Source organism: Athalia rosae, chromosome 1 (genome assembly GCF_917208135.1).
Source record: "Athalia rosae chromosome 1, iyAthRosa1.1, whole genome shotgun sequence".
NCBI lineage: Eukaryota > Metazoa > Arthropoda > Insecta > Hymenoptera > Athaliidae > Athalia > Athalia rosae.
Genome location: NC_064026.1, coordinates 27,344,005 through 27,359,106, shown reverse-complemented (window position 1 = coordinate 27,359,106; position 15,102 = coordinate 27,344,005). Strand labels below are relative to the sequence as shown.

At 39.7% G+C, this 15,102-nt stretch overlaps 3 protein-coding genes and 1 long non-coding RNA gene across 11 annotated transcripts; 2 read left to right on the top strand and 2 right to left on the bottom strand.

Annotated features, from left to right (window-relative positions):
• Positions 1-508: 508 nt before the first annotated feature.
• On the bottom strand, positions 509-4,393 carry LOC105692084 (proton-associated sugar transporter A). 3 transcript variants are annotated; one of them, XM_048649083.1, is made up of 10 exons: positions 4,097-4,393; positions 3,609-3,818; positions 3,278-3,540; positions 2,945-3,196; positions 2,611-2,861; positions 2,422-2,529; positions 2,045-2,350; positions 1,813-1,943; positions 1,441-1,615; positions 509-1,370 (listed from the first exon to the last, which is right to left on the bottom strand). In XM_048649083.1, the coding sequence occupies exons 2-10, from the start codon at positions 3,806-3,808 to the stop codon at positions 1,140-1,142; spliced, it is 1,917 nt and encodes a 638-aa protein (XP_048505040.1). In that variant the 5' UTR covers positions 3,809-3,818; positions 4,097-4,393; the 3' UTR covers positions 509-1,139. The 3 variants fall into 3 exon arrangements, with proteins under 3 accessions (XP_048505040.1, XP_012266479.1, XP_012266489.1); XM_012411056.3 differs by having other exon boundaries at positions 4,109-4,393; XM_012411066.2 differs by having other exon boundaries at positions 4,214-4,393.
• Positions 4,394-7,784: 3,391 nt separating this feature from the next.
• Positions 7,785-11,388, top strand: LOC105692097 (synaptic vesicle glycoprotein 2C-like). Of its 6 annotated transcripts, none has more exons than XM_012411111.2 (11): positions 7,785-7,928; positions 8,678-8,734; positions 8,800-8,961; positions 9,058-9,220; positions 9,314-9,435; positions 9,515-9,753; positions 9,830-10,165; positions 10,236-10,380; positions 10,479-10,638; positions 10,713-10,840; positions 10,915-11,388. In XM_012411111.2, exons 1-11 carry the CDS (start codon positions 7,898-7,900, stop codon positions 10,992-10,994), a joined length of 1,623 nt encoding a protein of 540 aa, XP_012266534.2. In that variant the 5' UTR covers positions 7,785-7,897; the 3' UTR covers positions 10,995-11,388. The 6 variants fall into 6 exon arrangements, with proteins under 6 accessions (XP_012266534.2, XP_012266516.2, XP_048507312.1 ...); XM_012411093.2 differs by having other exon boundaries at positions 8,788-8,961; XM_048651355.1 differs by having other exon boundaries at positions 7,805-7,928; positions 8,648-8,734; positions 8,788-8,961; positions 9,830-10,156.
• On the bottom strand, positions 11,032-12,354 carry LOC125500074. The gene is made up of 2 exons (XR_007277259.1): positions 11,996-12,354; positions 11,032-11,900 (listed from the first exon to the last, which is right to left on the bottom strand). It is a non-coding gene; the product is annotated as an uncharacterized LOC125500074 (long non-coding RNA).
• A 42-nt stretch (positions 12,355-12,396) lies between these two features.
• On the top strand, positions 12,397-14,528 carry LOC105692003 (synaptic vesicle glycoprotein 2A-like). The gene is made up of 6 exons (XM_048660146.1): positions 12,397-12,886; positions 12,994-13,156; positions 13,221-13,342; positions 13,463-13,701; positions 13,778-14,273; positions 14,353-14,528. Exons 1-6 carry the CDS (start codon positions 12,667-12,669, stop codon positions 14,526-14,528), a joined length of 1,416 nt encoding a protein of 471 aa, XP_048516103.1. The 5' UTR covers positions 12,397-12,666.
• The last annotated feature ends 574 nt before the right edge of the window (positions 14,529-15,102 follow it).

The window sequence follows — 15,102 nt, the reverse complement described above, 5'->3', positions numbered from 1 at the left end:
GCTGAAAAATATGAGCTTTACACCCGCACAATCTCTGCAGAAGAAATAACAATTGTCAATGGAAACCGTTCGAAACATAAAAAATGGCCGACTATCACGACTTACAATACGAAGCATGTATAATTCGGTAGAAATGTCATCAGACGTTTAAAATACTAGAATAAAAAAATTTATGAACATCGATTACAGTATTTACAGTATTTACATCTGTTACATTACCTGCAGAGTTTTGATTATTGTTCAATAATTAACGATGGTGCGCGGGTTCTGAGAGCGCGCATAAAGATTTAAAAAATGATATCCAGGTGAGGAAACTACGTCGCCTTAGATTTGAGTACTTTATTCTTATTTTATCATACGGTCGTCATTGATGTTCGACATAATATCTGAAAAATTCGAGTCGGACTTCTCAAAGTTGGGAAAAGTTTTTTTTGTTCCAGTGCATATCAAGTTATTGTAGGCAAATAAAACGAAAAGAGGTGATGAAATATAAGTACAAAGCACCATAGCGATTTTAAACTTTATTAATCATTCTGCTTGATTCGCTATTATATTATTTACACGTTGAGGTCTATTTTCACATATATGTTGTATCCGTATATACAATGCGGCGAGAGCTACAATATCTTGAATAAATAAACACGATTACGATAGTCACTCGTTAATACTTCATAAATAATGATTATATTGAAACACTTTATTTATCATCTATCGGCTATTTGTGCATGCTTGGATAGTTGACATTATTATTAATTAAATGATTATTTTTTCTTTCTCGTACATATGTGTGTTCAACATTGCCAGCTCATGTATATCATCTGCACTTGATCGAAGCGCGGTCGTTTGAAAAATATACTTTAATGACAAAACAGCTATAACAATTGAATTGAAAAACCAAGCTTCTCCTGATATCTAATTATTTATTTCTCTTCTCTCTCATCTGTTCCAATTCATAAAATTAATCAACAATGACACAATTGCGCGAAGCAACAACAAATTCTACCCCGAAATTTCCTGCAATCAAAACGGGCATTGTTATACAATTATTCCCAAATCGCAGGGTACGCCATCGGGGTATCCCTTATCCGGGCTAAGAAATAATTCAGTGTACACGCCTTCGGTGGCATCTCATCCCCGTCTTAGAGATCTAAGTACATAATTTGAGTTGCTGCAACCGCCCCGCACATAGCCAACAAACTCGCCACACATACTACAGCCGTTGTTGTACCAGATAAACTTACTATTGTACCTAAACCACATGAAAGAATAAACTGGGCTAGAAATACCATTGAAGAAACTATCGCAACGTCCGTTCCAAGACCACGAACACCACCGCTCTGGACAGCCAGCCCGTCAGCACTAACTTCGAACTGTAAATGATAGAATTTGGGGCTGAATCAGCATTCGTTTGGTACGAAGAGATGAAATTGGATTACTCACCGTTGAAGATGCATGATAATGGGCGATTAGCAGATATGGCATCGTGAAAAGTGTCGAGTACATGACGCCCGCTGTCCATGAAAAAATTATTACACCTACCGGATGCTTCGTAATGGCCATCAACATCATACCTGTACTATAAAAGAGAAGCCCGCACGTATAGACTTTTCGAGCCCTGAAAGAAAAGTGCGATGACGATTATTTTAGAATTGTGAAATTTCTGTAAGAATTTGTTCGTACAGCAGATTATTCAGTCGATATAACAGGCGATCGAGAGATCTCAAGCAAAGGCTCGATCTCACTTTGTCACGGAGAGAACAGTACACATTGTCCATTCAAATAAACTTGACGAATAGCAAGTTTTTCACTTACTTGAATCTTTGGATAAGTTTTTCAATTACTAGGGAGTAGCAAGCGCATGAAAGAGAGTACATGGACATTCCCCAACAGCCAAATCGTACACCAGATTCATAGAGTTGCCGTTCGTTCGATCCGTCAGCAGCCTGTAACCAATGGTCTCATCGGTCAAATTTGATTAACTTACGAATTAGACGATCAATTTTTGTTCTATTGTCAAAAAAAAGTCGAGTAATTTTTTACTTGCCTTTGGATCACCTCCGTAAACTGCTTCGCCGACAAAATCCGTAAAATATAAAGAATAGCAAACGTGGGCCATCCAGCAGAAAAGATTTGTTAAACAAAGCATTCTCATGCTATGAGGCATGTATAGAATCGATAACAGGTATTCTTGGAGCGTTGTTCGAGGATTCATCTCCGTACCGTCTTCAAATCCGTAATTTTCGTAGCTAGCTTCAATTGTCAAAGCTTCTGGAGCGACTTCCGGAATCATCGGAACTGCACCCGGTCTTTTAGGAGCCTCTTGCGTCTGAAGTGGCTTAAGAATAAACTCCTAGTAATGCAAATGAAAAGGATTTTTCATTCGATTCCTGTTTTTGTTTTTTGTATTTTTTTTTTCCATACCTCTGTGGGACCAGCATTCCCATCTTCTTCTGTGGGAAGGGTTCCGTATGAGGTGCATTCATCGGACGCAATTTTGTCAGATTCGCCCGTTTTCTTGCTCTCCGACATCTGTTATCAAGTGAAAGTCCACGCGATAAAATTTTGTTCGGAAATAAAATTGATTTTGGTCAAAGGTCAAGAGATTTCAACCTTGTGATCGTGAAATTGTTGGTACTGGTCGCGTTCCAAAAGTTCTAAAGGTATTTCCTTGAAGCTTGTTATAGTACAGAAGACGCAAATGACGAATATTATTGTTATGAAAGTAAAAGTTGCGTGAAGATGGCCACCGAGCATCACACCAAGGGTTGTAGCATCCCAATTTATTCCTCCAAGTCCATATCCCATGAAACCGCCTAAGCCAGCCATTATCGTAAACGTACTCAATCCTCGTGCGTGGTCCTCTGCGATCAGGATATCACTTTTAAAAAAAAAAAAAAAATCCACAACCGCCAAGTTGAATCAAGTTTTTTAATTTTCTACTTGCCTGGCACTGTGACATCGAGAAGGTACGCTCTGGCGGGACTCTGACAAGCATCGGCATCAAAATCGAGTAAAACCGTTCCGAGTATCGTAAAAAATATCCCCCAGGAATGTGAAGATGGTGGACTTGGTTGAATATTCTCCAAAGATGAGGTACCGGAAGTTCGATGACCGACGGGAAGACTGAAGTTGGTGACCGATGGCGTGTCTCCGAAAGCATATCCCATGTTTTCACCATTGGGGACTAAAATGAGTCCTGGGAAAAATATGAATAGTGGTTTTTCCAAAGGATTCAACATTTCCAGTCAACGAGAGGGTATTTTTTTTTTTGTATTACCAATAAAAACACCGATGGCCAAGAGGAGAATGAACGGCCTTCTTCTTCCTTGTCGTATTCTGCACCGATCACTGACGCTTCCGAGAATCGGGGTGACGAAAAAACCAACCAGAGGACTTAAAGCCCAGACTAAAGTCATATGCTGATGGTCGACACCAATTTTCAAAAGAGTTGGGGATACAAACGCTGTTTCAGCAGCGTACGAAAATTCTATTCCCATCACCGCAGCTGATATGCGAACCAATTCTCCCCTAGTTTTTTTCCTGGAATTCGAACGCTTCGTTTTCTGCTACTTTTTCGGAGACTTTTTGTTTCACCGGGTCAAGCTCACCTGTATATATGCGAATAATCATCGAGAGTTTTCTCGAGCTTTGGGGGCCCGCGAAGGTGGTTTAAAACCCCTTCTACTCCCTGATCCATCGGGATGCTCTGTTTCCATTCTTTCCATACGTTCCATTTTTCGCCAACTTTATTTCTAGCACTGTGAATTCGACCAGCAAATCCCTCGTACTCGTGCAGCTTATCCACCATCGTGACTAACCTGGACGAAAAAGAAATTACGCGAATTGAAACCTCCGCTAACTAGTTGGACAAACTGAATTCAAATATTTCAGGACACCGTACGTAATTGACGGGATTAAATCTCTCGAATTCAATTCCGTTCTAAAAGAAAATGAATTCGAGAGATTTAATCCCGTCGATTGAATTGAAGCTCTGCCAGCTATACATTACAATCAATGGAAACGATTTCGATAAGGTGAATAAAGAAAAAAATATCAGGACAATCGTGAATTTGAAACATACGAAAAAAAAACCTACACCGTATAATACCTGTTGATCGGTCAAGGTGACTCTAGAAAGCTTCGAGATCACTAACGAGGGAAATACGAAAATCCTGAAAATGATCCGCGCGAAGTAGAAGGATCTATTACAAACCCGAATTTTAATTGTCCGGGTAGGATGATTTTGTAACTTCAATCCATTTTTCCGTAACTTAGTTACTATATTTTATTTTCAACAAAAAGTTTACAGTTTACTAAAACACTTTTCTAATTTGTACTTTCACTAAAGATAACGCGGAACCCGGCGGACGAACGGACGCTGCTCGACTACTACCCCGAAGCGCACCCCACCCTCGCGAGTTTCAGATGTGACATAGCGACGCCGACGCGTTGCAAGTTCTAGATAATTTTAACAAGAACCAATGTTCATTTCATCTATAGTATCAACAAATCTTATCCCAATCTCTTTTCTACCGTTAGAACATAATCCGGAATAGGGAAAGCTATATTTTCAAATCACTTGCGAAAGGAGTGAACAAATTTTCACCCCTTAGAACTGGCTGATTTTGGATGTCGGAGATCCGTTGTAATTGGTAATTGAAAACGAACAGCTTTTCATGTGTCCTCGAATCACGTGGAAGAATTTTCCAAACCATCTTCCAAAGGTGTTTTGAAATTAATCCACGGATTATAGCTCCTTGAGTTCTCAGGCAACATAGCTGAATGAAGACCTATGACCGTTATCGAAAGTGATACATACTTATATAAACGGGAAGAGAAAAAAAAAAAAACTCAAGCTCTAGCAGATTTCGAGACTGAAATTCATTTCAGAGATATATCACTGAGTGAAATAACTACAGAAACAAGCGGAAACAATATTGGTCTAGCGTACACCGATACAACCTTGCTGCAGCAAATAATAATTATGGTTTGGGTTCGTATCGATGCAACAAGTTATGTACCACGGTCAAGTTTCTCCAAGAACGGGTTAACCGGCGTTCACCTCTTACGCGAATTTCGATCCCTCAAATTGTGTATGGGAAATTCGATCTTGTATGAGAATCTAGATAACTATGTTTGCCGAAAGCGGAAGTAGCACCCTCTGAAGATGAGAGATGAATTTTCAGGAGTTTAAGATATTATTCGAACGGGGGAAGACCGGTAAATGAAACAGAGTTACATTTCCATCGATAATTTCCTGCGTGGAAATTGCTCTCGCTGTTGTCGTCATGCAAGGTGTTATTATGTTTTCTCATCTTTTCAATTTTCTTCGTTTTTCACAGTGAATACAAATCGCATTTGGTAAATAACAATTGGAAAGTTTTACTTTTCAATCCGCAAACTTCCCACCTGGAAAGAGGGAGAGGGAGGAAGAAGGAGAAGGAGAGAAAGTGAAATAGTGGAGCGATCGATTAAAATTTCAGTACGACATCAGATTGTAAACGTGAAATGAACAGTGGGCGTTTTCTACAGACAATTTGTACCGAGAAGTTGATGTCCATTAAATCTCTGGGGAGTTCTTCCCATTTACACTTTGCGCAAACACCTGGTGCGCCTCCTTTCTACCCACGGTTTACATAAATTTCCGCCCATTGTTATATGGTGTAGCCTCCTTTGCCAGACTTTGCAGTTTATATATTACTATTACATGCATATCACGACTCTCGTAAATCACATTGCAGGGTTGTCTGAACCGTGGAAACATTACGTAGATTTGATCCGTGAAATAATGAAAATTCCATGATTCGAAACGCCACATGTAAACTGACGGAGAATACATTTATAACGCAATAGAAAAAGTAACAGAAGAGTCTTAAATTATTAACATCAGCCGTCACCCAAATGAAGTCTTACAATCTGGGTCTTTCCTAGAGCAGCCTTGGCTCAGGCTCAGTGTTACATGTTCGAGGTAAGGTAAAAGGTAACACTGCAAGCTTTCGCCTTTGCCGTAATTTTTTTTTTTTCACTCCCTCGTTTAGAATTTTTTTTTCCCCTTGCCCGAAAAAGTGCCTCTCCATCAGAGAAAACGAGAGAATCCTAATGACGCTAAAAAAATGGGTGATTTACAATTTGTCTTTTTTCTATTTTGTCAACAAATACCAATCGCACTTTTTACTATAAAAATAAGGCAAGGAAGGAAAGAAGTCAATTAATTACAGTGGATTTGTGACCATGGCCAGAAATATCAGTCCGCCAGAAAAGCTTGGGAAGACGATAGAGCTGCAGAGCGTAATAATGATGGGGAACCCTGGCGTTCCCCAATCGGATTACGTTGTGTTTTTCTGAGACTGTCGTCGGTTCCACATTCGCTCCTATTAGTTAGAGGGCTAGCTATCATGAGACTGCTCCGTGTTTTCATCAAAGTAATAATTAACAAGCTAAACGTCATCCCCGAAATGGCAAAACGTGCGTCACGAGCTCTGTTTCAATAACGACGTCCCCCAGGATTCGAATGAAACAAGATTTACAATCGATCATGATACGCGAGATTCAAGGTCTCGACTTGTAAACCACCACTAGTTTGCCGGTTCTGCTCTTAGCATACGCCGTATCTACAGAATACTGCAGGTATACCCAGGGTCGTTCCGACTCTGTAGCTCACATGTTTCCTACGCTGGGAATCCGCACGAATGTCGAAGCGCGTATCAGCTTTCGCAAGCTATCTGGGTTACTACAGCTATTACCCGAGGAAGAAGCAACCGTGTGAATAAAATCAAGACGAAAGGAAGGTGCTCTTTCGAATTGAAATTAGCATTGTCAAATATTCTTTATAGGTCACATCGTAGGTTGAGTTTCGAGAATATGTTATACCGTCTCATTATTTTTCTCCTCCTTTATTTTTTTTTTTTATTGTTATCACGTTTTACACTTTCCATTAGAAGACGTTTCTATAGCAGTAACAAGCGCAGCCAGAGGCTACCAATTTCGCCGGGCTGTTTACGCAGCGGGGACAAATCCCTATTGGACAATATCGAATGAATTTATTTGCAATTCGAAAGCTATATCCCGTTTAACGTGAGCTACCGAGTCGATCCGGGAGCTCTTTTTTTTTCTCATCTTCTCTGGAAGGAAATCACGTACAACGGGATCATGTTGCAAGGATGTTCTACTGCAAAGGAAGTTTCAACGAAGGCTGTACGAAAAATACGGGTATTATGAAACAAGAATGAATAACGTTGATCCCAAACTGGATTAGGGATTCGCGATGCTCATTGATACGCTAGTTTCATCAACTGTGCGAACGGTTCATCGATAAACGCTCGGATTATCCTGACTCGAATCAAGCTTGCGCAATATTTTTATCCCTCCGAAATCCGCGAAGGTGTGTTAAGAATTTTGATTCTTTAATCGTTCGATTCGAGTTCAATGAACCGTGATTAAACGATGCAAATTATCGGAATAAGTATCGTTGGTATACTGATTCCTTTATCAACTGTTCAGTCGAGCGTCGAATGAGAAAAGCTTCTGCAGCCAAAGTAACCTTCGGCGAAGTGTGTACGTACGTACGTACGTACGTGCATAATTATGATGTGCATAGTAGATCGATCATACCGGACAAATAAATCCGACGATCATTCGTAGACAACAAACAGTTTAGCTTGGAACATTCCATTTGACCTTTTGAAATTGACCCAAATAACGTTCAATTGCGTGTGATTATCAAAAATATTCTTACACGTGAAAGATGTGCTTAAGGGCAACCTCGTCGACGTCGTCATCGGCACTATTGCTTCCTACTTCTGTTTATCGAGATTATTTCTTAACTGACGTACCAGAGTAAAGATCGGTTGTGAATATCATTGTCAGTATTACATTGATTAGGTGAAAAAAAGTGGGCATGGGGGTCGGAAGTCGGCAGCGAGTAAAAGGTCTGTTGAATTATTTAAGGGGATATAACGTACACCTTTAATTTACTTGAACTCCCAAAGAAAATAATCATTTTTCTCCGAGTCCGGAATTTTTATTGATTCGAAAAATTTAGGGAGGGTTCAGAAAACCAGGGAACCTTTCAAACCATATTTCATGCCATCTTTTCTTTGAAAAGTGTAGTGGTTGGTTCTTCGATGGAAAATATCATGTCCACTCTACGGTCGTGAATGATAGAATCCATCGATGAACCAATTCCAAGTTCGAATTGAAGTTCTCCAACGTTTCTTGCAGTTTTTTTCTTTGGATTTCGTCAAAGTCTTATTCGGAATAAAATCCGAATTAATTTTAGGAGGTAATTTTATTCCGGATTCCGGTCAATTTGATGGGGTACGTACACCCTTGGTACCTTTTACAAAGTGATTCAGACATATGACACATTGTCGAGCTAGGTATATCCTAGCTCGACAATGTTCACACATATGCAACTTTGAATTCACATCCCACATGCGCTTACGCCTAGGTCTTGGCCACTTTATATCCGCGACCCAATTCAGAATTGGCTTAGACTCGTGTCATGGATCCCAAAATAGGCTCATACCTGAACTGCGCGTTTACACGGCGCGGGTAAAAATAAGGAAATCTAATTTTACGCCTCGATTATAAAGCCGTTACATTATTTCATTAAATTTATCATTTGTAAAATTTCGATGGAATGTAGATGATGATGGATTGCTTGGATCGTCCGCAGGTTTGGCGCATTTCAGATCGGTGGAAAATAAAATACAAAATGCCGTCGATCAAACAGGTATGATTGTTTCGTTCAAAAATAAGGATCGATCGATCGAATAATCTTTTCAGCGCACTTTACAGGTTTCGGAAAGTTTCACTGTAAACTTTTCGTTATTTCTGGATTAATCTTCATGAATACTGGATTTGGCGTAAGCAGCACCGGTATAATCGTTCCATCGGCGCCGTGTGATTTTCAGATGAGGACAGTGGACATCGGTCGTTTGACCGCTTCACCGATGCTCGGTATTAATCAACTTTCATACACTTCGGTTAATTCAGTCGAATTCCCCGCTATCGAAGTGGGTTTAATTGCAATCGTTATCCATCTCTTCGATCTAGGAATGGTGTGTGGTTCATATTTCTGGGGCTGTTTAGCCGACATGAAGGGTCGTAAGGTAGCATTATTAGCTGCACTTTTTCTCGATGGATTTGCCGGAGTTTTTTCATCCCTCGTCCCAAATCTTTTGGCTTTTACGTGCCTCAGATTTCTCAATGGATTCGCGTGAGTTTAGTACAATGTAAATTATCAAAATTATGATAAACGGTGTCGAATAAATTTCTATTCGAGAAAGGATTATTTTTTATACTCTCGCAGAATCACTGGACAGTGCGCGATGCTCTTCCCTTACCTTGGAGAGTTTCAACCGAGCAACGTCAGAGAAAAAATTCTCTGCTGGATGGAAATGGCCTGGACGATTGGCATCACGGTTCTTCCTCGTGAGTGTCTCACGTGTGTTTGAAAATTTTTTTTGCTCAGACTAAACAATATTAAAAATTTTATGTGTCGTTATTTTAGTGCTGGGATGGCTGGTCATACCGATGTCTTTTCGATACACGTTGGGCAATTTTTCGTTCGCATCTTGGAACCTCTTCGTTCTTTTATGCGCCGTTCCATCTATTTCCATCGCGATTGCGCTTCTTTATTTTCCAGAGTCTCCCAAATACTTGATCGACGATGGTCAGGAATCAAGAGCGATCGAAGTTCTTTCGATTATGTACGCAGAAAATACTGGAAATCCACCCGAAGACTATCCCGTGAGTTTAATCGATGGACATTTTTTACGATCCCATCTCCATCTGAACATTATACTATAATCGATCGAAAAATTAGGTGAAATGCATAGCGAACAGCGACGACCCAGCAAACGCGATGATCGTGAATGGGGGTGATTTTGTTGCTTCGGAAAAATTGAAAAGGAAGAAGAAGAAGCTCGTGAAAATGGTGAAGGATATTTACGAGCACACCCTGACAATCCTCAGGCCACCTTACCTGACTACCACATTATTAACTTCAATTATTCAATTCTCGATAACCTCCTCGTACTATACGCTCATGGTTTGGTTTCCGGAACTTTTTCAAAGGTTTGCAGAGTTCGAGAAAGAACACCCTTCACAATCTGCCACTGTCTGCGACGTTTCCGAAATAAAGCCGATCAACGTAAGCTTGGTGGGTGGCATCAAAGCTCACGGAATATCGAATCTAATACTGAATTCTGATTTATTATTTCACACCGCAGGTTGACAGTGTCGCTGATTTCAGCTGCAACGAAAAGGTTCAGTCGTCCGTGTACATTCACACCATCTTTCTAGGCTTGGCTTGTATCCCTACAAGTATCTGGCTGCCCTTGTGTATCGGTCAATTGGGGTACAGATTTTTCCTCGGTAATTATTTTATTGATCGTTGTAATTTTCGTTTTTATTTTCTTTGACTTGAGAAACAACAATTGAGTAAATTATATTTTTATTTTCATATTCTCCAGTGTTCAGCACGGCGTTTTCCGGAGCAGCAGCCATCGGGCTCTTCTTCGTTACTTCGTCGACGCAAAATCTCATCCTTTCTTGTGTATTCGAAGCTCTGACGTCGATGGGAGTTAGCGTAGTATATTGCATCCTGGTGGATTTTTATCCAACGCATTTGAGGTAGATTTAAATGACCGATTTCAGAAGGATTCATAAACAACGATAACCTCGTTGCATTCGAATATCGTTTTCAGGGTGATAGCTGCGTCATTTTCCGCTCTGTGCGGGAGGTCGGGTGCGTTTCTTGGTAATTTTATGTTTGGATACTTCTTGGACGTTCATTGCGTAGTTCCAATAGCAGTCGTCGCTGGTTTACTCTTCTGTAAGTATCTGCTTTCCGATTGATTCCGATACGTATGGGTTTTCAAAAATTCAGACGCAACTCCAATAAAACAGGTGGTGGACTGCTGTCGATGTGTTTACCGAGAAGAAATGTAGACCCGGGTAAAGAGGAGAGAAAATCCGCATCGAACTAGCCAGCGTAAACAGCCGCTTTCCAATTAAAGTTGAGAGTAAATAGGACTGGATTAATATATAGCTCTAATCTATTGTATAAACCAGAAAACTTCGAGGAAAATCCAATACTGCGCAACGTGCACGACTGAAACGCAGTTCTCAAAAGCGTCAGTACACACTGGATTCATTTTCAGCATATTAACACCAATTTTAAACAAGTTGGCCAGCAGAAATATTGCTGTAAAGATCCAACTGAATCGTTGCTTAATTTTTTTGCCCTCTTTCAATGAATTTCGCGAGGGGAAAGATATATAATCTTACGCAAACTTATGTCTAAATCTGTACATACTTTTTAAGAAATAATATAAATTATGAAATTGCAATAAAACAATTAGTTTCGTGTACGTTTCTTCATTCCAGGTGATATTTGAGGTTTTTTTTTTCTTCTTTCTTGAAAACTAGCTGCCAACGAAAAATTCTCCAGTGAAATCGCGATAAATTTTGCAAAGTACAAATTCAATAGTATTTTGACGAATTAAATCAGGTTCGTCTATGAGAATAAAAGTGAAGCATATTTCTGATGTACGATGACAAACTCGTATGACTGGAAAAAAAAATTGATAAACAATATGTATATGTGTACTCAACTTCTAATCGATGATCGCAATGACTACACCATCGTTGACATCGAATAAAAAGCTAGCAAGTTATGGGAGGTGAATTTGAAGTTCCATGATTTCAAATCGACAAAACAGGTGTTACCGCCCGGAGTAAGTTGGGACATCTCTGATCGTGGGAAATGAAGCTCCGTATCTCTTAAATAAAAGTTTGACGGGGGAAAAACGATAATTAATGCACCATAGAGTTCCGACAAAGTCGCAATACCCGCATAATGCAGATGTCATTCCCGACCTTGGGCTAGTTAGCTGGAAAAATAAATATATCTAATTTGTATTTTTACACTGCCACCGCTGACCTATAGATAATCGTACTGGTGTTGATTAAAAAATAATAATTATACCTTCATTGTATTTTCGGTCGCAGCAATTCAGTGTGGAGCTGCGAGACTTGAATATCTTTTATCGAAAAAATAAATAAAGAAATAAAAGAAATTATTCACCGGTACGTCATCGTTCTCGTTGTCGGCGTGTTCGTTATAATCAATCTGTGCTTAGATAACGTGAATATACCAAATAAAATCTGAAAAAGGACCAGTAAAAGTTTCACGATGGATTTCGATGAAGAGGAAATACATACGGATAACAATTTTTCTTTTGCTTATTACAGAAGTGTGTTAGTCGACTTGGAAATTATTTCTTCGTTCAATCGTATATCAGGATTTCTTTTCAATATTTTTTTGGTTTTTACTACACTAGCATCATTCGACACTTTTACTTCCAAAATTTGAAAGGCAAAAAACAAAACGATTCGGCTGAATACTTTAACTTCTCTTTTCATGGGGCACGATTTAAGCACCGATGTACAAAAACCTCGTTTATTAACGATTGCGGCTATAGAAAGCCGCCTAACTCAACTCTATTATACGCATAATTGTATACACAGTTTATTCTTTTCATAGATTTTCGTGCATCGATGGAAGGCAGGGTTCAAAATGCAGTTGAACAAACAGGTGATAATTCACAATTATTGTTATTGTCGATGGTGTCGTTATAATTATTGCCTTACAAACAGATGACGTATCGTTTCTATTTCACTGTGAGATCATTTAAAGAAAATTCAACTTCAACAGGTTACGGAAAGTTTCACTATAAACTCTTCATCGTTTGTTATCTGATATTCATGAACACTGGATTCGGCACTTGTAGTACGGGACTCATCGTTCCTGTGGCTAGTTGCGACTTTGCAATGAGCACGATGGACATTGGTCGTCTGACCGCGGCGCCAATGTTGGGTATTCTTATTATACCAATATATCTGAAGAGAGATTCCGTGGAGGTGTAAATGAAGCCAGCGATTGAAGTAAAAACTCATACGGAAGTTGAATTCCTCTTTATACAGGCATGGCGTTCGGATCTTATTTCTGGGCCTGTTTGGCAGACATAAGAGGACGTAAGGTGGCCTTGTTATCGGCTCTCTTCCTCGATGCTACTGCTGGAATTTTGTCATCCATTGCACCAAATTTTTGGCTCTTCGTTGTGCTGAGATTTTTCAACGGATTCGCGTGAGTTCAATGGGACGTTTCGGATTTTTAGAATCTATGAAATTCGATCCTTTTCATCTTTCAGGATCATAGGACAAAGTGCAATGGTATTTCCTTATCTTGGGGAATTTCAACCCTCGAAAATCAGAGAAAAAATCCTGGCCTGGATGGAAATGGCCTGGACAACTGGAATCACTATCCTACCGCGTGAGTTGAACGATTTTTGTTCAATGTCAAAGAAAAGGGAACGGGGAATTTGTTTGCGACATGATTCAATGATCTTGGACTTCTCAATACACTCGTCTTATTTTCTCTTTCCCCCTTCAGTATTGGGGTGGCTGATTATTCCGATGACGTTTAATTTCCAATTCTACAAATTCAGCTTCGCATCCCGGAATCTTTTTGTTCTAATATGCGGAATGGTACCTCTTTTGATCGGGATATCACTTTGTTTTTTTCCCGAAACTCCAAAATATCTTATAGAAGATGGTCAAGAGATGAGAGCGATAAAAGTCCTACAGTTGATGTACGCGGAAAATACCAGAAATCCTAGAGAAAATTATCCCGTAAGTTCTTCAAAGTTTCGATTAATATTCCGTCGAAAAATTCCCATCTATTTTAATTGCGAAATCCGTTCCACAGGTGGAATCAATAACTAACAACGAGGAACATTTGAGTGAGAAAAGTCCTCTCCTGTTAAATGGGAACGCCGGTAGATTCGTCGTCGCCCGTAGAACTGGAACAGCAAGAATGAAAAAAGACAAAGAACTGAAAAAAATGTTGATCGAAATGATTAGGCACATGGTGACGATTTTCAAACCACCTTACCTATTGAAAACCTTTTTATGCGCTTCTATTCAGTTCACAATGACCTCGTCCTACTATACTCTGATGGCCTGGTTCCCTGAACTTTTCCGAAGGTTCGCAGAATTTGAAGAAAAATATCCTGGAGAATCTGCTAGTATTTGTACAGTTTCAGAATCGGATTCTTCGAACAATACGATTTCAGACATCCCATGCGACATGGAAATTCGTAACTCCGTTTACTATTTCACCTTTTTCTTGGGTCTGGCTTGTGTCCCGACCAGCATCTGGCTACCCCTCTGCATCGGAAAATTGGGTTACCGGTTTTTTCTTGGTGAGGTACAAAATTTACATTAAATTACGAATCGTCAGAAGTTTGATAATTTTTTCTTTTTGCCCGTGCTACTATTCAGTGTTCAGCACAGTGGTGTCGGCATGCGTGGCTTTGGCAATGTTTTTCATCGCATCATCCACACAGAATATTATTCTCTCCTGCATTTTCGAGGCTTTGACCTCCATGGGCGTCAGTGTCGTGTATTGCATTCTGGTAGATTTTTATCCCACGCATTTGAGGTGGGAATTTTCGTAATTTCATTCGTAACTGTAGGGATTTTCGTATTGTATCACAGTTCATTCTAATCAAGAATTGTTCACTCGAAATTCTCAGGGTCGTCGCTCTGTCACTGTCTGCCTTTTGCGGTCGAACTGGCGCACTCGTTGGAAATTTGTTGTTCGGATCTCTCTTGGACATTAATTGCGTCGTCCCGGTAGCGGCAGTCGCGTCATTACTGCTCTGTGAGTACCTGTGTAGAATTCATAAAAAAATTATTCATTTCAAATTGACATCGCTCTACTCTTCTTCTCGCCATTGCAGACGGTGCTTCCCTGTCGTTATTGTTGCCAGGAAAGGAAAAATCTGACGTAACGACCAACGATGCGCCTGTGTTATAGGTAAATTACTTCCAGGTAAAAATGTACACTTCGTGTCTCGATCTGTTACATGTATTTGGGAATGAAAAATAGATAAAAATATTCACCAAAATATTCGACTTTCATATATTTTAGATCGGCACCGGTGGATGATACCAGAGACAGATAAGTGTTACTCATATGTTTATCGGATAAGAGGAGATATTGACATCCATAAATAATTATTGTCTCGA

Coding starts and splice junctions, on each gene's coding strand:
- LOC105692084 (XM_048649083.1), bottom strand. CDS start 3,808: ATGGTGGATAAGCTGCACGAGTACGAGGGATTTGCTGGTCGAATTCAC. Junction 3,197..3,277: donor GGCCATCGGTGTTTTTATTG/GTAATACAAAAA, acceptor TATTTTTCCCAG/GACTCATTTTAGTCCCCAAT. Junction 1,616..1,812: donor AAACTTATCCAAAGATTCAA/GTAAGTGAAAAA, acceptor CTTTTCTTTCAG/GGCTCGAAAAGTCTATACGT.
- LOC105692097 (XM_048651351.1), top strand. CDS start 7,898: ATGGGGGTCGGAAGTCGGCAGCGAGTAAAAG. Junction 9,754..9,829: donor ATCCACCCGAAGACTATCCC/GTGAGTTTAATC, acceptor TCGAAAAATTAG/GTGAAATGCATAGCGAACAG. Junction 10,841..10,914: donor CGTCGCTGGTTTACTCTTCT/GTAAGTATCTGC, acceptor CCAATAAAACAG/GTGGTGGACTGCTGTCGATG.
- LOC105692003 (XM_048660146.1), top strand. CDS start 12,667: ATGACGTATCGTTTCTATTTCACTGTGAGATCATTTAAAGAAAATTCA. Junction 13,702..13,777: donor ATCCTAGAGAAAATTATCCC/GTAAGTTCTTCA, acceptor TCCGTTCCACAG/GTGGAATCAATAACTAACAA. Junction 14,274..14,352: donor GGGTTACCGGTTTTTTCTTG/GTGAGGTACAAA, acceptor GCTACTATTCAG/TGTTCAGCACAGTGGTGTCG.